We start from the raw sequence: 26,042 nt of genomic DNA, 5'->3' as shown, positions 1-26,042 counted from the left end.
CAAGGTCAAGTCTGCTCCTGACCATTATGAAGGCTGCATAGCCATGTCTGCAGTGTCCTTTATGGGCACACCTCTGTGGCCAAGTTCCTTGTCCATGTCAACATGGTAATTCTAGCAGGTTCCACCGGAAGAGCTGTTCCTCAACATGTTTCTTCTTTCACTGACTTCTAAAGATTCTCCATACTTTCTCCGGTTCTCCCCTAATACTCTCCCTACCCTGTTCCAAACTTACCTTCCAACTGGACTGAGGATGTGGCTGTGGTGCAGCACCGTCCACCGGTACTTGCCATAAAGATGACCATCTTAGGAGGACTGTTGTTGCCTTTGACGTTTCAGGACAGGGGAGATAATCCCTTTCGTTGTCTGGATACTTCTGGAGAAAGGGTGAGTGTATGGAAGGAGAAGGGCCCAGGCAACAAGGTTGGTGCCTTCTAGTAGCCTGGGATTGTGTGAACTACCCCTTCTGTTTTCTTCAAATACTTAAAAACGTTTTTGTGTTGAATTCCTGTACTGAACACAGAGTAGGCAGGACATGGGTGCTTTGGTTAATCTTTCTAGCTTGGCATCACCCCGCAGTTGGCGCCTGAATCCTTGTCTGTACCCAGCCTCTTTCCTGAATGTTGCACCCTATTGCCATGAGGCTGGCATCAGCGGTGGCATGGAAGAGGAGGGGTATCCAGTGCGAGTCTGGGACACAGGACTAGGAGGCAAGGCCTTGGAGAAGTCACTGTATGTTTCTGTCCCTGCCGTCCCCTAAAGGATCTGACTGTGCTGTCAGCTTGCTCTGTCACCTTCCTATCCTGAGCCTCGGTTCCCTCATCTGCAGAGTGAGAGTGTTGAACTAGCTGGTCTCCATGGTGCCTTCCACCTTGGCCATTCCCTCCCTAGGGAAGAGGAACACTAAAGAATCCAATGACTACTTACGGTTGACTCACCTGCATTCCCAGCTCCAGACTGACTTGGACCCAATCCAGGCTCACTGGGCAACTTTATAAATAAATGGCTCATGGTACCTGATAGGGGAGGTTTTTGTGTAGGTCAATGCTGTGATTACAGGAGCCCTAAGTGAACCAGCATTTCATTGAGCCTCTCCTATGTGCTGGGCATAGAGGAAAGTGAGCTCTTCATCCTGGAGGTAGATGGTATCTGCGTTGTACAGACGAAGGAACTGAGATCTGGAGAGATGAAACCACTTCCCCGAGCCAGGCATAAAGCTGGGATGCAGACTCTGGTGTAACCAATGAGAGCCTGCTCTCTCCCCCATGTATTGTGTCACTGTGCCCTGCTGGGCCACATCTGTGCCTGGTGGGAGTCTTTCATTTAAACAGACTGAGGTGCACAGAAATGGGGTGGGAGGGGTGGGTAGTTTAAATGCAGAGGCCTGACTCTAGGCACGGTTGAAGGATAGGAAAGTTTTGAGCCTTGGCTCCTGTCTCTGGGCTTTTATAGAGTCCAGGTGGAGGGGGTAAGTTTAGACTGTGGGAACAATAGAAGGCAGGGCGTCCTGGCCACATAAGACTTCAGAGGAAGGGGCGCCTGGGTGGCTCAGTCGGTTAAGCAACTGCCTTCGGCTCAGGTCATGATCCCGGAGTCCCGGGATCGAGTCCCGCATCGGGCTCCCTGCTCAGTGGGGGGTCTGCTTCTCCCTCTGACCCTCGCCCCTCTCATGCTCTCTCTATCTCTCATTCTCTCTCTCAAATAAATAAAAATCTTTTAAAAAAAAAAAGACTTCAGAGGAAGGAAGGGGGAATGAGGAAACAGAGAGACCCGAAAGATGAGTGCCCTTCAGTTAGGGAATGAGGAAGGGGTGCGCTGAGGGGCAGCAGGAGCAGCTGCCTTGAGACAAGCCTGTGGGGGCGCTTGTCGGGTGGGGGGCAGGACCGGATAGAGTTGGAAGCGGGAGGGGGATTGGTCTCTGCAGCCTCTTGTCCTCTCCACATGTAGCTGAGCAGCCGGCTAGGCTTACGCTTCCTTCCACCTGTGGTTCCTTCTTGCTCTGCCCCCATCACCCCAGCATCCTAAACAAGCGCCTGGGGGAAGGGGCTGCCTACCTAACTGACACAGGCAGCTCTTTCCCCACCCATGGGGCTAACGAGGCCACCTCCGTGCCACTCCCTCTGTCCCCACAGCAAGATGGATTCCTGGTGGCACAGATGGCTAAGTCAGGGTGCCTGGGTCTTACCCAGCTTGGCTCCCTTGTGAGCTAAGCTGCATGAGCCCTTTCTGGGCCTCAGTTTCCCTATCTGCACAAGGGGATAGGCAGAGGGCACATCATCTGCCGGCGAGACTAGGATCAAATAAGGACCAAGGAGAGTATTCAGGTTAAGCTTCCTGTGACCTGGCGGATGGGGACCCACCACCTGATCCATAACTGCCTGACCTCAGCTTGTTTCCTGAGACAGGACGGTAGCCAGATTGTAGCATTTTGGACACTGTAGTACCTAAAAGATGGAAACGGGAAAAGGGTCGTCTGGCCCAGAGGGAAGGCTGGAAACAAGGATCCGAGCTGGGAATGAGGGAAAGCTCCCCCATACTCACCCTCAACCCCACCCCCAGCCCAAGCAGGAAATTTTGTGCTGAGAACTTGCTATTTAAGGGAGCCTCTGGGGAGGTCTGGCCAGAAAGGAGCCATTTGAGGAAGGGTTTAAAATTAGCCTGGGTGAAATGGGTGGCCCCTGGGGAGAACTGAGGCAGAGGTTTCTGTGGGGCCGCTCTGGCTCCGTGTCTTGGACCAAAACCACATCCCTGGGAGGAGGGAGTAGTACTGATCCAGGTCCATCCAGCATGGCCCTGGCTGGGCTTGCACACTTTCAGTCCATCTTTGGGGAGTGGGCTGGGTGCCCAAGTCCTGGCACCCAAAAGCAGCCTGGACGAGTAGTCAGAAGACCTGGGTTTTGAGTCCCAGGTCTTCTGCCTTTTAAGAACAAGCCATGTGACCTGAGCATATCACTTCTGTTTGAGCGCTTACATGTAAATTAAAGGCCCTCTAATCAAAGGGCGGAGGGGTGTAGAGGACCGTTGTTCTTTGGAGTCCAGGAGCTGGGTTCACTCTGCCAGGAGCTTGGGCTGTCCAGTTCTTCCCGGGTTCCTCTGGAAACAGGGCCATGCCCGAGAGCTGCGTACACAGGGAAGTGAAATGTGCAGAATCCTCACCCCGTGCCTGGAAGCAGAGGCGTGTCTGGGGAGGGAGAGGCATGGCCAGAGGGGGAAGATGCATCCTAAATTGCGAGGGATTCTGCCTGGTATGCTTCTTGGTAAAAACCTATGCGAGAGAAGAAGTTTGTCCTCACCCATTCTTTATCAGCCGTGGGCTGGGAGCCATTCTTGGTGTGGGCGGGATTGGTGGCACTGGTTACCAGCAACTGTCAGGGCTGGTTTCCTTTGCCATTCCTGGCTCTGTTGTTGAGGCCTGGGTATTCGTTGGGGGTGTGTCTGTCTGTCTGTCTGTGTGCCTGCCTGCCTGCATTGGGTGTAACTTAGCCTGGCTGCTCAGGTTCTTGATTCAAGCCATTGGAAGGGCTGTTGCCTGGGTTCAGGAGGCCATCACTGGAGCATGGAGGAAATCCTTTGGTGCCTCTGGAAAAGGGTATGTGGCCACTGTAGGGCATCTAAATGCTGTCAGGAATGGCCGCATGGGGGGTGGGGGTGGCTGAGGCACGTGAGCTTTTTCTTATACCAGCAGGGATGAGTTGGGAAGACTTACGCTTGGCTTGATGGTATGAGATGCAACTTTTTTTTTTTTTAAGAGTTTTTTTTTTTTTTTAAGATTTCATTTATTTAATCATGAGAGAGAGAGAGAGGCAGAGGGAGAAGCAGGCTCCCCAAGAAGCAGGGAGCCTGATGCAGGACTCAATCCCAGGACCCTGAGACCATGACCTGAGCTGAAGGCAGACGCTTAACCAACTGAGCGACCCCAGGTGCCCTGAGATGCAACTTTTTGAAATCAGGAGTCGAGTATATAGGGCAGCTCTATTCATTTGGGTTTTTCATGCCTCAGCCACAGTTTTAATATGTATTTTTAATGGACCTAAACAATGGAAAATCCTCCCTCCCCATTCTAATTATTGGCCGATCTGGCCTTGCTACTTGAGCGTCTGGTACCAGCAACATGTCACCAACAGTGGTGCCGTCGAGTGCCTGCCAGCCCTCTCAGGGACCTCACCCCCGGTTCAGGAGGTCAGGTTTGGTCAGAGTCACAGGATGGACACCTGGTGTCTAGATCTGGCTCTGTCACCAACTTGTAACCATGTTGAGGGCAAGGCTCGTAACTTACAGCACCATCTGCCTCACTTGAAGCTGGTAAAATCCTACTCATTCTTGAAAACCCAGCGTAACTTTCCCTCTCTGACTCCTTAGCCAGGTCCCTTATTCAGTAAATGTTTAATACAGCCCCATGCTAAGAACGGGGCATAGAGGCAAGAATACAACATAGTCCCTGCCATTGAAGAACCTCCATCTAGTGTAGGAAGCACTAGGAGACGGATGTGAGCATGCCAGGCCCTCCGTTGAAATCACTACAGGGTGTAGCGTGACCTAAGACTTAGGATCCGTTTACATCCTTGCGTCTTCTCTAGACCAGGCAGGGCCTCTCAACCAGGGGTCCGTCGGTATCTTCTGAAAACTGTATACATTTTGACTTGTCTAATGTTGGGGGTAAGATACCCTAGCTTTCTTGAAGTCTCAGGGATCCTTGATCTGTGTGCTTATCACATAGGGCTCTCTCCTCCGGGCGCTGTTGGGTCTGTGTACAGAGGTGCTCAGCAGGTGCTTGTTGAATCACCTGTGGGATGAACGCAGAGAAAGCAAAGTGTACAGAAAGGGCTTTGAAAAGTGAAATGCTGTGAAACTCCCGAGTATTCGTTTGTCTCGGCCTCCAAAGGAAGCCCAGGATCTTCGGAATTCCTCCTTCCCCTCTGGAAGGATTCCAGTTCCTTCCTGAAGGAAGAGCCATTATCCCTGTCTACTGTGGTCTCTGTCCCCAGGTCCGGACACTGTTCGTCAGTGGCCTCCCTGTGGACATTAAACCCAGAGAACTCTACCTGCTCTTCCGGCCGTTCAAGGTGAGTCTGGACCCAGCCACCCGTGGGCAGAGCCTAGGCCGGAGCAGAAGCAGCAGGAATGACTTTGACCTGGATAGGGCAGCAGGAAAGACAAAGGGCAGCGTATCAGAAACGGTGATCGCAGATCTGGCTTCCTGTCCTGGTTCTGCTCATTCACGTGTTGCTCTCCGCCGATTGCTTAGCCCTTTCTGAGCCTCTCTTTCCTAATCTGTAAAGTGGAAACAAGAGAGAATCTGAGTTGACTTGGCCATATAAGGAATCTTTGTGATTCAGTGTAGACTTTTCAGTTTAAGTTTTGAGAAAACTTTACAAGGTAGGGTCTGTCCTTCCAGATGACAAGTTAGTGGAGCAAGCGGGAATTTATGCATGAAATGATGAATGCTGCCGCATGATGCCCGCCCCGCGTGCTAGACCATGTGATAGGGAACACAAGGGCAGAGGGCGCACATCAGTGGTGGAGGTCAGGGTGGTGGATGTTGGGGGAGGGTGGGAGAGTGTGAGAATGGTGCTGCTGGGAGCTGGAGGAGGGGGACTAGGATAGTGCAACAAAGGCTTCTGACCTTCCCCGTGATGACCACCTCTCTCTCTGCAGGGCTATGAAGGGTCCCTGATCAAGCTCACATCGAGACAGGTAATTTCTCTCCAAAGTTTTTTTTCCTCCCAGCCCAGACCGACTGCTAAACTTGGACCTGAGCCTGCTGCCTTTTTCCTCATCTTGAAGCATCTGGCAGCTGAGACCTGCTCCCTCTCATCCCGTTTCTGTGCTGGGCTGGTGTAAGAGCGGCCTCCACAGCTCCCCTGTCCTTACCAGTCAGCTCCTGGGACTCCCCCTCTGGCTTTTGAGAAGTCACAGTTTGGCCCCAGCACAGATGTGGTGGCTGTGCTCTGGCTCCTGATGGCCCTGTGGCGGCCATTTGGGGTCTGGAGTGAACTTGCCAGAATAAAGTTGGAGAAGTTTTCAACCTGTTGCCCCTTGATTGAACCTGGAGCCTTCTCATGTCCTTGATACATTGGTATCCCCTTTCTTGCTGGGGAAAACACTGGAACTTTCTTTCTTTCTTTTTTTTTTTAAAAGATTTTATTTATTTATTTGACAGAGAGAGACACAGCGAGAGAGGGAACACAAGCAGGGGGAGTGGGAGAGGGAGAAGCAGGCTTCCCGCGGAGCAGGGAGCCCGATGCGGGGCTCGATCCCAGGACCCTGGGATCATGACCTGAGCCGAAGGCAGACGCTCAACGACTGAGCCACCCAGGCGCCCCTGGAACTTTCTCTTAATTACCTGCATGCATTTATTTTATTTTTATTTTTTTGCTTAAAGATTTTATTTGACAGACAGCCAGAGAGAGAACACAAGCAGGGGGAGTGGGAAAGGGAGAAGCAGGCTTCCTGTGGAGCAGGGAGCCCGATGCAGGGCTTGATCCCAGGACCCCGGGATCGTGACCTGAGCCGAACACAGATGCTTAACCATGTGAGCTGCCCAGGCGCCCCGACCTGCATGCATTAAAAAAAAAAAGATTTACCGAGAGGGTAATGTTTAACGTGTTGAGAGAAAGCAATTGGAACCTGGATGGGAGACTTCTGGTGCATGAGAAACTTCTCCTATTGCAGCTAAACATAGGGAAGATATAGGCAAGAAGCTGTTTTTTGTTTTATTTTTGAGGGGAAGGTGGAATGTTGGGAGACATGCAAGGGTGTTCTCTCCTTTCTCTTCCAGCCTGTTGGTTTTGTGATCTTTGACAGCCGAGCAGGAGCAGAAGCGGCCAAGAATGCGCTGAACGTGAGTAGACAAGGTTTTCCCCAACCCACAGACCTCGAGGCAACGAGTATTCCTGTCCTGCCTCCTGCAAACCTTGCCCCACTCCATGCCCCCCCAAGAAAGGGCCTGCAGATGTGCCTGATTTCCCAGCCATTCCGAGGCTAGGTCCCTGGCTCTACTGTCTGGGTCAAATGCCACTACTCACAAGGTCCAAGCAGTCTGTCCTCTGTCTTGTCCCCTGCATGGGTGAGGCTTTTAGGCAAGATCATTTTTTTGTTTTTGTTTTTTTCAGATTTATTTATTTGAGAGAGAGCACAAGCAGGGGGAGGGCCAGAGGGAGAGGAGACAAGCAGATTGCCCGCAGAGCAGGGAGCCCAACTCAGGGCTTGGTCCCAGGACACTGAGATCACAACCTGAGCCGAAATCAAGAGTCATTTGCTCAACTGACCATGCCACGCAGGTGCCCCCTAGGCGAGCTCTTTTCTGGGGCCCCTCTGTACCCATTGCAGTGGACAGTCTGGGTCCTACAGTCTTTTCCTTCCTTTCCTTCCCTTCTCTTGTAGGGTATTCGCTTTGATCCTGAGAACCCGCAGACCCTGAGGCTAGAGTTTGCCAAAGCCAACACCAAGATGGCCAAGAACAAGCTAATGGCTACACCTAATCCCACCAACGCTCACCCTGCCCTAGGAGCACACTTCATTGCACGGGACCCCTGTGAGTGGTGCTCAGAGCTGTCGTCTGTTGTCTGCTGTCCTTTTACTTGGCCCAAGCTGGGGACCTGGGCAGAGTTGCATACAGAGGGAAGACATCAAGATTGTCATTGAGGGAATCAGTCCTTGCCAGGAGGCTTCTTCTGTCCACAGCCACCTCTCTCTAGGGTTCCTTCCACCCCTGCAGCCTTTGCTGGACTGCAGACGGACTGAGCTCCTGAGCTGTCCGTATCACCCAGCTCCCCTGAAGCCTTCTCTGAGTTCTCTTGGTTGAGACGGGCAGGGGCCCATCCGAGGGCTTCTTGAAGCAGAGAGAATGCTCACCATGCCAGGTCAAGTTAACGGGCTTGTTTCCCTGGTCTTGGGGTCCTTGAGGGAAGTCTGGCCTCAGCAGGGAGCTTACGCTTCAACCACTGTGATAGGTCCCCTTCTCTCTTTGGAATAGGGTAGTGGAAGGGGAGACCCGTGCTCTGACAGTGGGGACTGTTGTCTCCCGTTGCAGATGACCTTATGGGGGCTGCTCTGATCCCCGCGTCCCCAGAGGCCTGGGCCCCCTACCCTCTGTACACCACAGAGCTGACCCCAGCCATCTCACCTGCTGCATTCACCTACCCAGCTGCAGCCGCCGCCCTCCACGCTCAGGTAAGCCCCTCTGGGGGAGAGGTGGGTAGGGGACGAAGGAGGCTCTAAGTTGGCCAGACTTTGTTCCTGGGTGGCCAGTGGGCCACTCATGCCTCCAGAGCTGCAGCAGGACCGCTGTCTTCCATGACCTTATCTTGAGGGTTTGGGCTCAGACAGAGGGAGGGAGAGGATTAGCCACGTGGAGGATCGGCGGCGGCCGAGCGTGAGTGCTGAGAGAGACCCAGCGTGGTCCCACCAGCCGCTGAACACCTGCGGGCGGGCACCACGCTGCGTTCCGCCCATGCTGACAGAGCCCCGATTGCGGTCCCAACCGGAGTGTGGCCTCTGGAGCCGGGCCCCCTGCCGCTGCCTCTCCAGTCTTTGTAAACCTCAGAAAGCTCTTAAAGGTTTCTGAGTCTTGCCTTTTTTACTGCCTGGAAGGATGGGAACCGTACTCTGTGCCTCAGGGTTGTTGTGGGAATTAGGCGTTAACAGCACGTGAAGCGTTGGCCCGCAGCGGGCGCGTCCTGAGGGCTCCGTGTGTGCGCTGGTTCTCGCGAAGCCCGGACGAAGCCCGGACGCTCTGCGGTGGGCCTGCGCCGGGGCGGGAAGGAGGGAACGGTCCCTTCTCGGGGGGACGGCTGGGGAGGGCCCCAGGCTCTGCGGGGCTCTGTGCTTGCCGAGTGCCGTGGCAGGTGCCCGAGGGGCCGGCGAGCTGTGGTCCGTTCGGGCCCGGGCCTCCCTGAGGCCGTGACAGGACACGCAGCGGGGCATCCGGACTGGGAGCCACCAGCAGCCCAGGGAGGCTGAGGCGCGACGGCAAGCCCGCTCTGGCCCGGACCGAGCAAGAGCTGAGGCTGGGGAAGGGCGACGGGGCCAGGCCCGCCCTGCTGTGGACGGAGGGGGCCCGGCCAGGACAGTGGGGCGGGAGGAGGAGCAGGACGTGCGAAGCCAGGAAGGGGAGAGTTCACAGGAACCAGAAGCTGAGGTGGGAGAGGTTGGGTGCGCTGCCCGAGGGAGGGCTGAGTGCACGTCTGTCTCCGAGCCTCTGAAGGGCTTAGTGACATCTGGGTCCACGCAGTCCCAAGGTGGAAGGCACGGACTCCCCGCTGCTACTACCCTCGCAGGCGGTTTCCTTCAGCGGGGGAGTTCTCCTTGGCCACGGCCACGTTAGATCGTACTGAGGGCAGAGTGTGGTTAGACTTGGCGCTTGGAAAATTGACCAGGGGATCGGAAGGTGGTAAAGATCCTTCGCTAAAGGGAAATGGTTGGGTATTTACCACAGACCAGGTTCTGCGGTGAGCCCGGAAGACAGTGCTTGTCCTCTGTGACCTGGCAGCATGTGGAAGGCTGGCAGGAGAGCTCCTGGCCAAGCAGGGACTTCCACTGCAGCAGCCCTGCGAGGCCTTGCTGGCCTCCTTGCTTCTGATCCCAGCTTTGCCACCATTTAGCTACTTGGTCTTTCTCAAGTGACTTCACCTTGGGGCGTCCGTGTGTGTCCTCATCTGTGAAATGAGAGGGCAAGACCCGATCAGGTGGAGTGGTCCTACCCCATCTGCTCTGAGATGCTTGGCCATGACAATGGTGGGCAGAGGTTGGGAGCCAGAGACGGTACGTCAGGTTCGTAAGGAGAGGCGCGTCTGCCCTTTCTTTGGGTGGCTCCCCAGCTGGCTGGGAGGGGCACGTGACGGCCTGTCCTTAAACTCCATACTGCAGGGCTCTGTGCCCTCCGGTTGCCTTCCTTTCCAGCTTCTTCCCGCCCTATCCATGCCCAGGAGCTGTCCCAACTCCAGTCCGGCTGCCTCAGTCCAAATCCTGGCTCTTTCAACACCTGTGTGACCTTGGGCAAGTTACTTAACCTCTCTGTGTCTCCATTTCTTTGGAATGGTGATAATCCTACCTACTTTATCAGTGTTTGTTTTTCCGCATGTTAGTATACAGGGAGAGCTAGAGAAGTGCCGGTTATCATAGTTACTGTTTATTATCATTATTGTCTAGTGCCCCCTGGGGCCTCCCTGAGGGCTGGAGCAGCCTGATTGGGTCTCACTTCCTGTCTCTGGCCTCCCTGGGAAGGGAATAAAGGCCACTTCAAAGGATAATGGCATTTTTTCAGGAGGAAGGCTAACAACAAGAGATTGGACCAGGTAATAACTAGTTCTGTCCCTGCTACTCGACTTCTCTGGACGTCCGTCTCCACAGCAGTAAACCACCCTGTCTGGACCAGATGCACTCGTAAGCAGGAGAGTATGTTTTCCAGTGTTTTCACCTTCCAAGAGCTCCCTCCTTGTCCCATGACAGTGTTGCCGAGAAGTGGAGGCTGAAAATCCTCAATGAGGAAAGTGGACGCTGTTGATCCTGAGGGCATTATTCTGACCCCAGAGGAACAACACAACTGACTTTCTGTGCTTGTAGGCAGGGAGGTGACTTGGAGAGAAGGTAGTAGCAAAGGGGGATGAAAAGCAGTCCTTCCTTGCTCTATCCCAGCATGCACACCCCAACTGCGTGCCCTCTGCCACTAGCCCAGCCTCGGCCGAGGCATCCGTGTGTGGCCACAGGGCCGAGACCTGCAGGAAGGGGCTTGGGGATGGCTCAGTCCCACTCTGTCTTGGCATGAGGCCATCTTGTTCGACCTCCTGGTTCTCTTCGTAGAATCTTCTCTTTAAGAGGGTGAGGCATCCAAGAGGTATGGGTGGCGGGGGCACACTGGGGTCTGGCACATGCCTAAAAGCAGGGGTTCTCTGTGTCCCCTTGCATCCCAGGGTCCTCCCAGACTGCGCTTCATTTTCTACGTCTACCTGAGGATGTGGGGCTCTCTGACTGCGGCTCTTATGCTGGCTCACCGCTTACTGGTGACCTTAATGTTACATGAACTCCCTTGCCTCTATCTTCTGATCTGTATAATGGGCATGATAAGGTTCTCTTTTCCCTTTGCTTATTATCCTGCTCCCCCGAAAATGGCTACTTTGAGTCCTTAGGCTTGGTAGGTGGTTGGGTGCATGTGTGTAAGATCCATAGATGTGGATCTTTTTAAAATCTTTTTAAAGCTTAAGTATTAGGCCCTTGTTTCCCGTCAGTAAATGTAGATCTACATTCCGGCTGCCTGGCAAACCCACTGTTGTGTAAGAGTGTCCAGCTCCCTATCGATGGTACATTAGGTTGTTCACGCAGTTTTCTGTGCTGATAGGGCCGTGCGGCAGTGGACGCCCTTGTCCACCCTTTGCGCCTATCCTGCTGGTTTTCCTTATCGTAAACCCCTACAACTATGACAAGGTCAAAGTGTAGACATGCCAGCCCAAGTGTTCCTTTAACTGACTTTCTGATGAGTGAGGCGCCCATATTTCTTGGCTATTCCTGTTTCTTCTCATGTGGATTGATTCCTCTATCCACCTATCTTCTCAGTCCATCCCAAGCTCTGAGAGACGACTGACTATTCATGTCCCCCCTTTGTTTTGATGCTGCTCCTCCTGGAACCAGGTCATTCTAGATGCCCACGGGCCTGTCCCTGTGAGGTGGCTTCTCAGGACCTGCAGAACTCCTGTGAACAGCTGGAGGCCCTGGGAGCGGGCCGAGCACTCACTGCCTGACGTGCTGGCCCTGACTGCTACACCTTACGGGGCTCTTGTTCTGAGCGGGAGCAGGAAGGGACAGTGCTTCTCTAGAGCCCTGACTGCCAGCCTATCCCAGGTGTCTGAGGAAGTAAAAGGCAGCCCCTCAAGTATGTTCTGTCCACCTGGATGGCACATTGGTCCCAAGCTCAGAAATGGGGGCTTTCTTCTACTTCCTCCCCAAGGAGGTGGTGGCTCATCTCAGGCTGGGGGGAGACTGCTGCTTTGGAGGCCGAGTCGCGGCACCTAGTGGGGAGAGTGGGGGACCCCATGAAGCAGGCTTGCCGATGGAGCCCCTTATGCAGCTGCGGGAAGCCTCAGCTTCCCCCGTCGAGAGAGAGAGAGAGAGAGAGAGAGAGAGAGAGAAAGAGTCAGAGGCCTCCAAGTCCTTCCCACGCTAACCGACATTCGCCCCTTGTCCAGCCCTGCGAGACACCCAGCCTGGCCGGACGTCCTTGCCTAACGGGGGGGGGTTTCCCGAGCTGGACTGGGTCACAGGTTTGGCTGGTAGCCACTGTGCTGGTTTCCTCCGTGTCCCTCTCTTGTGGGATGAGTTCCATGTTCAGCCACCCTTCCAGCTGAGAGCACATCCCACAGCTCAGCCAAGGGGAGGAGAGGCGTCCTCCCCCTCGACTGTCAGCCGAGAAGGGAGGGAACTGCTTCCAGATGTTGTGGAGGCAGGAGAGAAGATAGTGGCCTCTGAGGCTGGACAGCTCAGAGGCCAGAAGAGGCACTTGACCCTTTTCTGTGCAGTATGGCGCTTAATCAGGGTGGTTCGAGCGGCCTGGGGTCAGCCATGTCCTGGTGAGAGCAGTGCCACATCCTCGGAGCCCAGGGAAGATTCTGGTATTGGTCAGGTGGCCTAGGACCTGCTCCTGCTATATGCCAAGTGTCCTGCATTTTAGGGTGACCAGCCTCTGACTTGCTGCTGAGCGTGTGGTGGCCAGAGTCCTGGGGTGTATGAAACACCTGTACTTTGAAGGAGACATGGCAGTTTTCAGGAAGCTCCCACCAGCCCCCAGATGACCTGGCATTGCTCGCTATCTTCTGGCTTAGAGGTGGGGATTCCAGGCAGCCAAGTGGGAAACTGAGTCCACTGCTGCAGTGTCGAGGGGGTGGTCTGTGTGGCCAGCTGGTACTTGTTTTCTATGCTGGCTCTTGCATGCCGTCCCTTCCTTTTCCGGGTGCCCCGGGCCCCCCTCTTTGGGCACTCTGCCTGTTGCCCCTGACTTGTCTTGTGGTGCCATGTTCCACCACCACTCTGAGGCAGCCGCGGGGCAGGCATGCTGTCTTTAACTGGGGCAGGTGGCCTCCCTGTGGTCTTGGCATGGCACCCAGCATAGCTCACCGCCCAGACGACGGGCCCATGGGGAGGCTTTACCTAGAAAGGGAGGGCAGGTCACTTCCTGACCCATCTCTGGGAATCCTGCTCTGGGGTTACTGGGCCGTAGGGCCTGGGGGTTGAAGTAGCTGCCGGGCCCCCACTGGAGGACTCAGCTGGCGGGTTACAAATCTCTAAGACTTGGGAGGCTGATAATGGGGGGAGCAGTGGGGTGGAAAGGGATGTAGGCATCCGCTGGGTCTCAGCCCTGGCTTCCTTGGAGAATCCTACAAGGACAGTACCAACGTCTGGGAGTCGTACCCCTTGGAGACCACGGCAGCTTTGGTTCCTAAGATGTCTGTATGTTGTGTCTCCCCTAATCCTTACGGACACCCATGAGGATCAGCCTAGTCATCTCTGTCCTATACGTGGATGAGGGCCCTGAGACAGAAAGAAGCCGAGCAAAACTCTACTAGGTTCATTCTCCCAACATCAGGCATTCTGCACTCTCCCAGTTCAGGGGGAGGGGCGGATCCCTGGCCCAGTGCCCCGACTGCCGACACTCCACCTGGTACAAGCTGGCACGTTACCATCGGGCTGAGTGGAGTATCGAACCCCTCCGTAAGGCTTCTCTCACTTGAACCTCGACCCTGCGGAGGAGGCGGGTCAGGTGGTGCTCTCCCATTTTCAGGATGAAGAAACCGATGCCTAGAGGTGAGTAACTGGCCCGGCGTCTTACCAGTCAGTGACAGAAGCAGGACTCCAGCAGGGACGCTGACGGCTCCCCGGTCAAGAGAAGGGACTGCACAGCTAGCTCCTGACGTTGGCTTCTCTTGCAGGTGCGCTGGTACCCTTCTTCTGATACCACCCAGCAAGGATGGAAATATCGTCAGTTCTGTTAGTTCTTCAGTAAGTGCTGGCCCAGAGGCCCAGGAGGAAAAGTGTGCGAGAGCCTGGCTTCCTGCGGGGGCCACGGTTCCTCCCTCGGCCTGAGCCCGGCAGCTCACTGGTGCTAGGCTTCCACCTGAGCTTGCGCACTAGGCACTCTGGCTGGGTTCTCCCCTTCTCCTCCCACCGGCACCCCCTGCCAGCCGTCTTGCAGCCTGTCACAAGGGCCAGGCCTGGGTTCAGCTCCAGTGCCACCCCTCTGCTCACGGCCACCTCTCTCCCCTCCCTCCAGGTCTTGTCACCGCAGCTTGAAGCCCCTGCCCCGCTGGGGAGGAAGCCGCTCTGAGCTTCCACTGCCCCCAGGCGGCCTGTGGAGAGCTGCTGCTTCCTTCCAAAGACTGTGAATTTTAAGCCTGACTCAGTGGACTGCTTCCTGTTTCCTTTCTCCTCTCCCTCAGCCCTGTCCTTCCCCAAAGCCCCCTCCCAAGGCCCCCCGGGGGGGTTGGGGGGGGGCGGGGGCTTCTTGCTGGGAGACCCAGACCCAGCCCGGAGGTCTCACTGGGACTGAGCAAGGCCTGACCTCTGGTCCAGACTTGCTTCCATAGCTCCACCTCAGAGAAATGAGGCATTTAATTTTGCATGTTTTCTGGCATGAATTAAGACACTTCAACTTGTGTATATGTGAGTGTACAGTTTGTTCTCACATTGTGTCACCATAGCAACAGGTCCTGGCCACCAATGGTTCATCATTCCCGGTCCCTCTCTCCACACCCTCCCCTACAGCCCCCTGCTTCAGTGAAGACCGAGCCCCGCAGCTCGCTCCGCCCCGCAGCCGGGGCCCCCCACCACCCCCACGCGCTTCCAGGCCGAACAGCAACGACCACCTGACAGAGGTAGTGTTTTCTTTTTCATTTCAAATCTGGGCCCTCCGCTTCCTCCTCCTAGCGGGGCCAACAACTGCTGAGAAAATCCTTTCTCTGCCCGGTTTGCTTACCTCTCCACAGTGCACCCCACCCCTGCCCATGCTCCTCATTCTTTCCGAACTTCGAAACCAACCAAAAAGTGAAAGTATTTTTGTACCCTGTGTAACAAAATATTTATGCATCATAAAGGATTTTTCGTGTGTGTGTGCAATTAATTATTAAAGAGACCTTGTTCGCCTTGTCAGATAAGTTTAATGTTTAGTTTGAGGCATGAAGAAGAAAAGGGTTTCCATTCTCCAGCAATAAGCCTTTGTGTCAGGCATTTGTTTCAGAAAAATGAAGGGAAAAAAAATTGTGCAATTTTTTTGTTTTGTGAGCACATCCGTGCTTTGCCTTTGGCCACAGCTGTGGCTGTCTTGACGTTTTCAGACTTGGGAGACGAGGTGGCTGTTGTAATTGCTGAGCCTGTGAGAATGTGAAGCTGGATAAGATATGAAATGCAAAATAAAAAGTCATCCAAAGTAACTGCTCTCTGACCTTTGCTTCCATGGGACACAGATGGCCGCCGGGAGGGCACAGCTAAAGGGTAGACGTTGCGAGCTGGGGGGAAAGAGGTGAAGTGGGCCCGGGCCCTGGGGCTCGCATAGCCTCTCCTTCCTTCCCTTGTTGTCTGACTTCAGTCCTAGAGAAAAAGGGACCTGCCCAGGACCCCACGGCGGGGGCATATCTGCCAGCCCACCCTGGTTTTGATTCATTCACTTCGTCCTCATCCAAGGTCTGAGCATATGGATGGAGATTCCGTGCACCTAGAGGAAGCACCCAGATGGGACCTTTGTTTTCTCTGGGTGCTGTGCCCTAGTTGGCCTGACCCTTCCTGGCCTGTGGCCTTTTCAGGCCCTCTAGCAGAAAAGGACTGTGGTTTGGGAGGGCGGGCTCTTCTGGGAAGCGTCTTTGGTGTATGTCTTACGAGGCTGTGCTGGAGCGAAGGAGAACCCAGGAGTCTGGCCCAGAAAGGGCGATGCTCCTGCCCCCTCTTGGCTCCCCGCGAGCTCCCTGTGGTGGCTGATTCCTTGAGGGGAGGTTTTGCCGGAAGCCAGAGTACATGGGTATGAAGGTCAGGGAGGCCGTGTGGAGCCATGATCCTGGACTGCCCTGAACCCTGTCAGGACGCCTGCAGCTGGCCCCGGTTTTGTGATTTGGGGCCTCAGTTTCTTCATCGGTGAAGTGGTGGTTTGGAGTCCTTTCCAGCTCCTGGAGGGCTGGAGCACTGTGTTCATGGCTTTGCTGTTTGTCTTTTCCGTCTACGCCGCGCCCCCCACCCCATACCTTTCACAGCTTGGCTTGAAGCTGTGCCTAGAAAGGGAGGACAGAAGCCGCCCCAGAGGCCCCCAGCTGCAGGGTTTCATTCCAGTCTTGCTCTGAGCAAAACGGGAGCAGCTGTGGCTGGCCCTGGTCTCCCTCTCTCCCCCCTCCCTCACCTTTTCTGAATCCCAGCCCTGCATCGGGGGATTTGGGTCTAAGGTGTTCTGATGAGTGCGTCAGCTGTTAAAGGCCAGGGGATGACACACGCATCCCCATGCCCATGAAGGGAGAACACGCCCCCAGGTGTTGTGAGGGAGGAGGAGCCTGGCGGGGTGGCAGGGACCCCAGAGGGAGGTCTGGGTGGGAGGAGGGGAATGGGTGGCTGTGTTCACACAGGCACGGCAGCCTGAGGAGGGGGTTGATGCTTTCCTGCCTATACCCCTCGCCTCCCTGCAGTATCTGGACCAGCGAGGCCTTGCTTCCCAGCCTGAAGCCTCGCCTAGTGATGGTGGGGAGCTGCTCTGAGCTCCCCCCACCCCCCAGGGCCAAGCTGATGCCTGACCTACTTCAGCTGTGTCAGGAACCACTGGGTCTTCCTGAGGTGGTGAATTATTTAGCTGGGGCGCTGGGCCTTTCCGAGAGGGGCTAGGAAAGCTGCTCCATAATTTAAAGGCCCCTGCTCCTCTGGCTTCCCTGGGGGGCCCCCTTCACGCCTTACTGAGCAGGGCCCAAGCCTGGGTCTGAGAGGAGGAGCCAGGAAGGAGAGGGGGCTCTGAGGCCATCCCAGAGGGGCTCTCCAGCTGGACTGGGGCCTTTCCTGAGGGTGAGAGCCCTTTGCAGAAAGTCGTGTCTGGACTGAACTGTGAAGCTGTGAAGTTCAAAGGCTTCCTGGCAAGGACAGTACGACGGGTCAGAAGCCGCCAGGTCCTGCCACCCATCCTGGGCTTCTTCCAAAAAGCACCGTATTCCTTTCCGGAGGGGTTTAATCCTGATCTGATTACAGGTGAAAGGCTTCTTTCCTTTCCGAAAGGATTTTAGGCATCTGGGAACAACCAGGGTTCTTTCAGCTTGGCGGGGGAGCCCCTGCCCAACAGCACCGAGATCATCTCTGTGGCAAAGGAGGTCATCTTCACGAGCGCGCACACCTCCCGCTCGCCTTCACACACGAGTGAGGCCTGTGTAAATGGATGCTTGTCAGGAGGCACTGGGGAGCCCTGGCTACCCCCTGTGCCTGGCCTGAAGCTGGTGCTCGGCCATTCTTGGGCATTGCTGCCTGAACAGCCCTTTTAGGGATGTGACTTAATTTGGAGCCTTTTGCAGGAGAGCAGGTTCCTTGGCCCACCTCTGGAACTTCCAGGCTGTGTGGCCTGACATTGAGCTTCCTTGAGAATCAGCACAGGGTAAAGGCTCAGGCTCCACAGGGTCCCGGCAGTCTCAGGAGAGAAAGGCACTCACCGATCCCTTGCCCTTTCCAGCCTGCCCTGCCTGTCATGCATGTGCCCTGCCCAGCTCCATTTTCTGAGGTCTGAAGAAAGCTTTTTTTGATCTTGAGGAGCTCTCTGTCAGAATGCCAATATCCCTGAGAAATAGGGCAAAGCCCCTCAGAGTAGGACTAGGGAAAGTACCAGAAGGGGACCCTGGAAGGGAAAAGTAAAGTTGGTTAAGCGACTGCCTTTGGCTCAGGTCATGATCCTGGAGTCCCTGCTCGGCAGGGAGTCTGCTTCTCCCTCTGGCATCCCTGTCCAGAGTTAAACGGTTCTCCCTCTCCCTCAAATAAATAAATAAAATCTTTAAAAAAAAAAAAAAGTACACACGGAGGAAGAAAGACTTTGCTACAAAGTGTCGGGAGGAAGAAGCAAAAACTTCTCCACCCAGCTACAGCCTACCCCCCTCCCCCACCTACCTTTCCCTCCATGCAAAGCCTAACCCCACCCCCAATCATGGGCCACCTCCAGCATGGCAGGCCCTGTTGCCTGACGGTTTCCCTCAGGAACGGAGGAGGGGATGTAGGCGCTGAGGGCTCATCCTTGTGAGGGGGGAGAGGCTGGACAGATCACTGTCCTGGCAGTATTCCAGAGATGACAGGAAAGGGGCCTGAGCTCCTGAGGCGTTTCCCCTGGGTCTCCTTGACCATCACCCAGCCCACCCACACTGTCTGCTCAGTGCAGACAACATCCACAGGCTCCCTCGTTCTCTGGCTTCTGAGTGGGTTGGGTGAGTGGGAGCCCCTGCTGGTATTGGGAGGGCAGTCAGTGAGTGACGTCAGGTGCCCCTTGGCCATGGTCTTCATAACCTTAGAGCCAACCACTTTGCCTGGTTTTCTGAGGGGCCCTTGACCATCAGAATCTGAATGTTAGCATGGAGAGTATTTAGTCTGGTCTCCCATTTTACAGATGAGGAAACTGAAGCACAGAGAGATGAAGTGGTTTGCTCTAAGGTTATAAAAACAACAGCTAAGGCACGCTTCACTCATGTCTCCTGACTCCCAGCCCAGCTCCTTCCACCATCCCATGTGGCCATTCCAGACACGTGCGTACGCACACACACACACACACACATGCACATACACGCCCTTTAGCAGCAGCCCCAGGATGGCCATGGGCCTGGAAGTCTATCCGGGGCAGTTCCAGAAGCCAGGACTAGAGCTCAGGTTTCCCGTCGTGCCACACTCTGCTTCCTGCCCGGGTATCTTGGTCTCGGTATGGCCTGATCTCTTTCTAGGATACCGGGTGCTGGTCCTGGATTAAGGGACACAGAGGCCTATCTGCCTTCAGCCCAGCCCTGGGCTGTCTCTTTTAACCTAAGGGGTAAGGTTGTTGGGCCTGTAGGACCCCTCTGGCTTCCTGCTTATGCAAGAACCAAGATAGTGTATTTCCATTTCTGCTTGTGGTAGAGAAAATGCAACACAATTTAGTAAGATGAGTCTCAAAGAATGGCTGTATCATTCCATGAAAACCTATCTTTTCCCCTCTGAATGTGTGTGTATTCTTTATGCATTTGTGCCCTTCTCTCAGTATTAGGAGGGTTAATGATAACAGAGGAATGTGCCTAAAGCATAGTGGGTACTCAGTGACACTTGGCTCTGGTTATCTTTAGAAGAACATCTGGTCATCTTTCTCTCATCCTTAATAAGTAATGAAATTGAAGTGATTCTAATTTATGCACTCCTTGGTTATTTTCCCAGTGGATCAAGGGTTCTCAAAAGGTCTTTAACTCCACGTTCTACCTGGAGGAGTGGTGGAGGAAGGAGAGGGCAGAGGCCCAGGAATCCCAGAGGACACCTGCAAGCCTCCAGAGCTAGCTTGGAGGATCTGAAAGTTCTGACAATACCAGCCAGTCGTACTAACAGTGTGATATAGTCACCTACTCCCTTACAGTTTACAAAACATGTTCTCATACCCCCTCTCTGGTGATCCTCAGAAAGGCCCTGTGAGATAAGCAAGAAAGGCAGTAAATTACCTACTTTTTGCAGCTATGGAAATGGAAGTTAGAAAGGTCCCACAGAGGGGCGCCTGAGTGGCTCAGTCGGTTAAGCGTCCTACTCGTGATTTTGGCTCAGGTCTTGATCTCGGGGTCCTGGGATCAAGCCCCACATCGGGGCTCCATGCCTAGTGGGGAGTCTGCTTTTCTCCCTCTGTTCCTCCCCCTGCTTTCTCTCTCTCTCTCTCAAATCTAAAAAGAAAAAAGGGTGGGGGCGTCCCACGGAAAGCAAAAGGCTCAAGACCTGGTTTTCTGGCATCCCTGTCCAGAGTTAAATGGTTCTCTGTAATTCTGGGCCACAGGCTCCCACAAAGGCCAGGGCTCCTGGGAGACTCTGGGAGAGCCTCATGGGAACTGGAAAAGCCCCACTTGGGCAGGAAGAGCCAGCGGTTACCCAAACCTTTCTAGTTACCTGGTTAAGAAAGAGGCCAGGGGCACCTGGGTGGCTCAGTTGGTTAAGCGACTGCCTTCGGCTCAGGTCATGATCCTGGAGTCCCTGGATCGAGTCCCGCATCGGGCTCCCTGCTCGGCAGGGAGCCTGCTTCTGCTTCTGACCCTCCCCCCTCTCATGTGCTCTCTCTCTCTCATTCTCTCTGTCTCAAATAAATAAAAATTTTAAAAAAAGTCTTTTAAAAAAAGAAAGAGGCCAAACAAACAAACAAAAAACAAAGGCTCCGACCATTACAGTATGTGGGAGGGAAAAACCCCCGGATAAGGGTGATCAGAGCTCAGAAATCTCTGCAGGTAGACTTGTTTCCTAATTTGGCTAGGGCAGGATTATACATGTACCTATAGCGACTACCCGTACCTGACTTGGATCATGTTGTTGGCGTCTGTAAGCAACTGCATCTTCGCAGTGCTGCCTGAATGAGTAGTTTTTATCACTCAAGATGAATTACTTCAGTTTGTGGCTTTCAATACCTTAAAATCAGGAGATTTTAGGGGCTAGAAGAGAAGGCGGGGGCTATGTCCACAGCCTGCAGTCACGAAGCACTCTTGTCTGATTTTTGCAGTTGCTCTGGGATGTGGTCTGGGGAATAACCATCTCCATTTCGTGGACAGGAAGTTCAAGTCTGGAGAGGTGCCAACGTTGTATTTGGCTCTCGTCACTGAGGGGAGGGACCACACCCTCTTACCCATTCATTCTCTCTGCACTCATCCTTCCTCGCCATAAACTCTCGTTGGACGTTTATTCCCTACGTAGCCTGTGTTTGGTGCTCAGGTGGAGGGTCAAGCACAGTTCCTGTACGGGGGGATGCAGCTGTAGATCTGGGCCGTGGATCTACTTCAGTGCATAGTAACCAGGAGAGGAAGATTTAGAAGTGGGCGGTTCCAGGGCGCCTGGGTGGCTGGGCTGGTTAAGCATCTAACTCTTGAATTCAGCTCAGGTCATGAGATCAAGGTTGTGAGATCGAGCCCGTGTCAGGCTCTGTGCTGGGCTGGAGCCTGCTTAAGTCCCTCCCTCCCTCTCTAAATAAAGAAAGAAGAAGTCAGTGATTCCAAATGGCTCAGTTTCCCTTTTCCCCCTGGATGCCGCCCTCCTGTTCTCCTCCGCCTCCCCTCCCCTGAGTCTAGACCCCACTCTGGAGCCATGTTTTGTGGTTCTGTGCTTGGCTTCTAAGAACAGCTATGTGGGTGGTTTAGGATGTGGGCGTGGAGGGAGATGCCCCCATTTTCCACCCCAGGGTAACTCCTCAGCTCCCAGAGCAGGACAGCATAGACTTCAGCCCTGGGAAAGGCGGCCTCTCCTAATAGAGGCTTCTCAACTGTGCCAGTTTCTCTTTCCAGGCCCAAGTTCTCATCCCTGGAACTGACAGAGTGTGCCTCCTGGAAAGTGGCTTGGGTCTCAGGAAAGAGATGGAGAGAGAAGCACCATGAAGGGGATTTTTCCCAAAGATCAATTCCCCCAGATTTCTTTGAATATACTCTTCATGGATGTGCGTGTATGTATATATACATATATGTGTATATATGTATATGTGTGTGTATATATATATGAAGGTTTTTATTTATTTATTTAAATTATTTCTACACACCCTACATAGGGCTCGAACTCACGACCCCGAGATCAAGAGTCACGTGCTCTTCCAATTAAGCCAGCCAAGCGCCCCTATGGACGTATATATTTAAATCTCTCCTGTCCACACTCACAGATGAATCTTGCCCAAATACCACTTTCACAGCTTCAAAGGACTTTCTTTCATGGTTCTCTAAAGCCTGTGGGCTGATGGTCAAACTCAGGAATTCAGGACCCACCTGCATCTGGCTTCTAGCCCTTTCTTTACTGTGCATCCAAATGAAGACATTTGCTGACCACTGTGTGGGCTCTGAGATACTCAAAGAGAGAGGTTTTTCCCTCTGAAGTTGAGAGGTAACCTGGGGACTTAGTGTGACCTCACCCTAGGTCTCATTTTCTGATGTATCTCTAGGCATGTTCTGGGACCCCAGCAAGTCCCTTTCTCAATCTTTGGCTCTTTCTCTGTCCTCCCTCATCCACATCCTCCATTGCCCCCTTGTCCTATGTCCACTTGTGTTTACATCTCAGGCGTCTTGTCTTGGCCCAGTGGTTCCTGAGGCGACGTTTCTGCTCACCCGCGACAGCACTAGGCAGGTGGCCTCTGATGAGGCCCCCCTCTTCCCAGGGGCCAGGTGGGTGGAGTGGGGCTCTGGCGCCCTCTTGTGGTCAAAAATGTTCACAAGCCTCACACACATCTTTTTCTCTTTTGATCTCCCAGGAGGAACTCTGCCTGGGGCTACTTTCCGGTCCATTTGTTCTGGGTGCCTGTGTTCTGGCTAATGCCCTCAGAGACAGAGTCGCCTGGCAATCACAAACATTTAGGGAACATTGTTAACATTGGGGCGCCTGGCTGGCTCAGTCCGCAGAGCTTGGGACTCTTGATCTTGGGGTCATGAGTTCGAGCCCCATGTTGGGAATAGAGTTTACTTAAAAAAAAATTTTTTTTTAATACATTTAGGGAGCACTTACTGGATTTGTACATAGTTTGTATTCTAGATAGTCAGTTGCTATGCTGGCATTGGGGATAGGAAAGTAAATATTAGGTCCTGAGAAATTTGATCCAGCCCCTTGCTTTGTGTTCACAGATGGAGAAGCCTTGTCCCTAAGAGGCAAAGAGATGTGCCCAAATTCACTCAGTCATGCAAAACTGACATAAAACTCAGGTGTCCTGACTCACTGTTTCACAAAAGATCAAGTCAGTTACCTGTACGCCCTTCTGGCTCACGGATTAAACTCCTAGATGTCCATAGGAGTTTGCCACCATTGATATTTTCAGCTTATGTTTAATTTCTCATGTCTGGGAATGGCTCCGATTTGGACAGCTCCTTTTCAGTGCGCTATTCCCAAAGGTCACTATATCAATTAGCACTGTCCGGTGTTGATTGTATCTGTGTAAATCTGACTGGTTTCTGCACTGGAAGTTTCTTTAGGGCACAGGTCATGCCATCATCACTCACCAGCGTAGTCTAGGGCACCTGGTGGTGCCTAACACATGTCTGCTAAGTGGCTACTTCACTTTTGAGACAATATTGCAGGGAAGTCTCTTCTCTCTGGACATGTGTCCTCAAGAGAATGCAATCTCAGCAGACCGTTCCTACCCTGTGAAAGCAGTTGGAGCTATCTGAAGGTGCAATGGGCTGCCTTAATAGGCAATGATTTTCTTGTCCCCAGAGGTCTTCAAGCATAAGCATGATGATGCTTAGTGGGGATATTCTGGAGGCAAGTCAAGCACTGGATGACTGGTTGGCCCCATCCTGGTATTTTTTGATCCTGCTCTCCATCATGAAACGTCCACCTTAGTCAGGAGTAGCAGACTCCCAGCCTGCAGGGTAAGGGGGTGGCACTGAGGGAGGCAGCCTGGATGACGGGGAGGGGAGGGCAGGAGAGCTTAGGCCTGATGAAAGGGACAGTGCTTTTCAGCCCCAGCCGGCTACTGCTCAGCAGGATGGTGACCTCACATGGCTTGATGATCTGATTTTTCAGGAGAAATCGGACATTCAGACTTTAATGTGCAAATTCCTGATTTCAGATGTTGGCAACTAACCCAAAAATTTAAAAACTGTTGCATGGACTTAAACTATGCCCATGTGTTGTTGGTTTGCAACTCAAAGATTCTAGTTTTCACTTAGTGCAGTAAGTCCAGGGACAAAAACTCCCCTCAAGTGCTCACTTGCGCTCAACCCATGTGTATGGCCCGCTCCTCTCCCTCCTTTGTTCCTTTCTTTTTCTACAGAAGCAATTTTGGCTATCTTCTCCTCACCCACGTCTATCCCAGATCTCCCCTATGAGAATCAGAATTCGGCTTCCTTGTGACAGGAAGCTGTATGGGCAATGCCTCGAGAGGCCACCAGGGGGCAGGGTCGGGGTGCACAGAATGTTTGGTTTTGACCGGCGGAATCGTGAGGTTTATAATTACCCTTTGCCAGGGTTGCCGATTTCAGCCCTGAATCCAGGTTTTGGAGTTCAGGAAGGCATCTGGGGTCGGTCCCTGACGGTGCAGTGTGGCTCGCCATTCCCTGCATCACATCTGGAGTGCAACTTTCCACCTGGACCCCTGTCCCCGCCCCACCGCCCGCCTTGCAGGTCCTGCAACCACCCAGCATTCGCTGATGCCTGGGGCTGATGCGCTTAAACCCACTGCCCACAGACTTTTCAAGAGCCTTCAATGGCTCATCATTACACACAGCTTTTCAGAATTGGAGTGTGAAGAAGCTGGTCGCTGTTAAGTGAAAGGGAGTGGGATGGGAGGAGCTTTTACTTCCGTTATCTCAATTGAGATCCTCAGGGCAAGCCTTGTTATTCCGGCTGCAGAGATGAGGAGATTGAAGGCCACGGAGGAAAATGACCAATTCAGCCATCAAGCAGAACTCATAAGTTCTAACTGTCCTTGCTAGATAGTGTGGGGGATATAAAAACTTAAAATTATGGTTTCCATCCTTCAAGAAACTACAGCTTGTTAGGAAAACATGAAACACATGTATAAAAGTGTAACTAACTCCCCAGCTTCCAAATGGCTAGTGAAGGAATAATGACAGCAGGAACTCGGAGAGGGCCCTGGATCTAAAGAGAAGGCTTCACCAAAGCCGCAGTGGTCTTCACACTTGGGTATATGTGCTCCTAGGGTGCAAAACGGCTTCTCTAGGATAGGTGTCAGGGTTATGTTGAAGGGAATCCATTTCCAGACCAATATCTTCGACAAGGACTAGTCTGCGCTTCCTAACGCCTTGTCTCATCTTGCTTCATTTCCACGATTTCTTGCCTCGAATTTTACAAAAGAAAAGTGTGTTAACCCTCAGCATCAGTGCTGCTCACCCATGTTCCCTGTTCTCCTGCAGGTACTTTCCCACCTTTTAGAAGTCAGGTGTTGGGGCACTTGGGTGGACCTCTGACTCTTGGTTTCAGCTCAGGTCATGATCTCAGGGTGGTGGGATGGAGCGGGGGTTCTGTTTGAGTTCTCCCTCTCCCTCTGCCCCTCCTGGCTCATGCTCTCTCTTTCTCAAAATAAATAAATAAATCTTCTAAAAAAAAAAAGGTCAGGGCGCCTGGGTGGCTCAGTTGGTTAAGCGACTGCCTTCGGCTCAGGTCATGATCCTGGAGTCCCTGGATCGAGTCCCGCATCGGGCTCCCTGCTCGGCGGGGGGTCTGCTTCTTCCTCTGACCCTCTTCCCTCTCATGCTCTCTCTCAAATAAATAAATAAAATCTTTAAAAAAAAAAAAGGTCAGGTGTGGCCATGTGACTTGCTTAGCCAATATGAACCAAAATGTGTCTTCTGGGTGGAAGCGTTTAAGAGCCAGTGTATGATTCTCCTTCTTACCTTCTCTCTGGCCTGGTGACTGATGACATTTCAGATGGTGGAGTCTGGATCCCCGAGCGATGATGGCATGGATCAGAACCCCCAGCTGACCTGCGATGGACACGTATCGTGAGTTGGGGGAAGATTCTTTGTTGGTTTAAAGCAATTGAGATTTTGAGGTTGCTTGTTACTACGGCCTAACTTAACCTATACTATTGACAAAGGACTTATCTTTTCCCCATCCTCACTTTTATTTTGGTGTGTTGCCTTGGTGTGTAAAAGTCTCTGGGGCTCCGGGCGCCTGGGTGGCTCAGTTGGTTAAGCAACTGCCTTCGGCTCAGGTCATGATCCTGGAGTCCCGGAATCGAGTCCCGCATCGGGCTCCCTGCTCAGCGGGGAGTCTGCTTCTCCCTCTGACCCTCCTCCCTCTCGTGCTCTCTGTCTCTCATTCTCTCTCTCTCTCAAATAAATAAATAAAATCTTTAAAAAAAAAAGTCTCTGGGGCTCCAAAGAAACAATTTAAAATAGTGATTTCAATATTGAGAAAGCGAATGACTCAGGATG

At 53.3% G+C, this 26,042-nt stretch overlaps 1 protein-coding gene across 5 annotated transcripts in view; it reads left to right on the top strand.

Moving 5' to 3' along the window:
• The window catches only part of RBPMS2 (RNA binding protein, mRNA processing factor 2), a 37,394-nt gene extending 11,620 nt beyond the window's left edge, over positions 1 to 25,774 (top strand). Inside the window, exons 2-9 of one of the 5 annotated variants that reach the window (XR_004677370.1) lie at positions 4,983 to 5,060; positions 5,653 to 5,691; positions 6,776 to 6,838; positions 7,381 to 7,531; positions 8,030 to 8,169; positions 13,914 to 13,983; positions 14,255 to 14,855; positions 25,534 to 25,774. Coding sequence is in view for 1 of the 5 variants with exons in the window: in XM_034994662.1 (XP_034850553.1) it covers positions 4,983 to 5,060; positions 5,653 to 5,691; positions 6,776 to 6,838; positions 7,381 to 7,531; positions 8,030 to 8,169; positions 13,914 to 13,976 (534 nt within the window). In the remaining 4 variants the exon portion in view is untranslated. Of the gene's footprint in view, positions 1 to 4,982; positions 5,061 to 5,652; positions 5,692 to 6,775; positions 6,839 to 7,380; positions 7,532 to 8,029; positions 8,170 to 13,765; positions 13,984 to 14,254; positions 15,411 to 25,533 lie in introns of those variants that run through there. The other 4 variants (XR_004677373.1, XR_004677372.1, XR_004677371.1 and 1 more) reach the window with 4 other exon arrangements.
• Positions 25,775 to 26,042: the final 268 nt, after the last annotated feature.

Source organism: Mirounga leonina, unplaced genomic scaffold (assembly GCF_011800145.1).
Source record: "Mirounga leonina isolate KUSES-001 unplaced genomic scaffold, KU_Mleo_1.0 Mir_91, whole genome shotgun sequence".
NCBI lineage: Eukaryota > Metazoa > Chordata > Mammalia > Carnivora > Phocidae > Mirounga > Mirounga leonina.
This window is presented reverse-complemented; position numbering and strand designations above follow the sequence as displayed.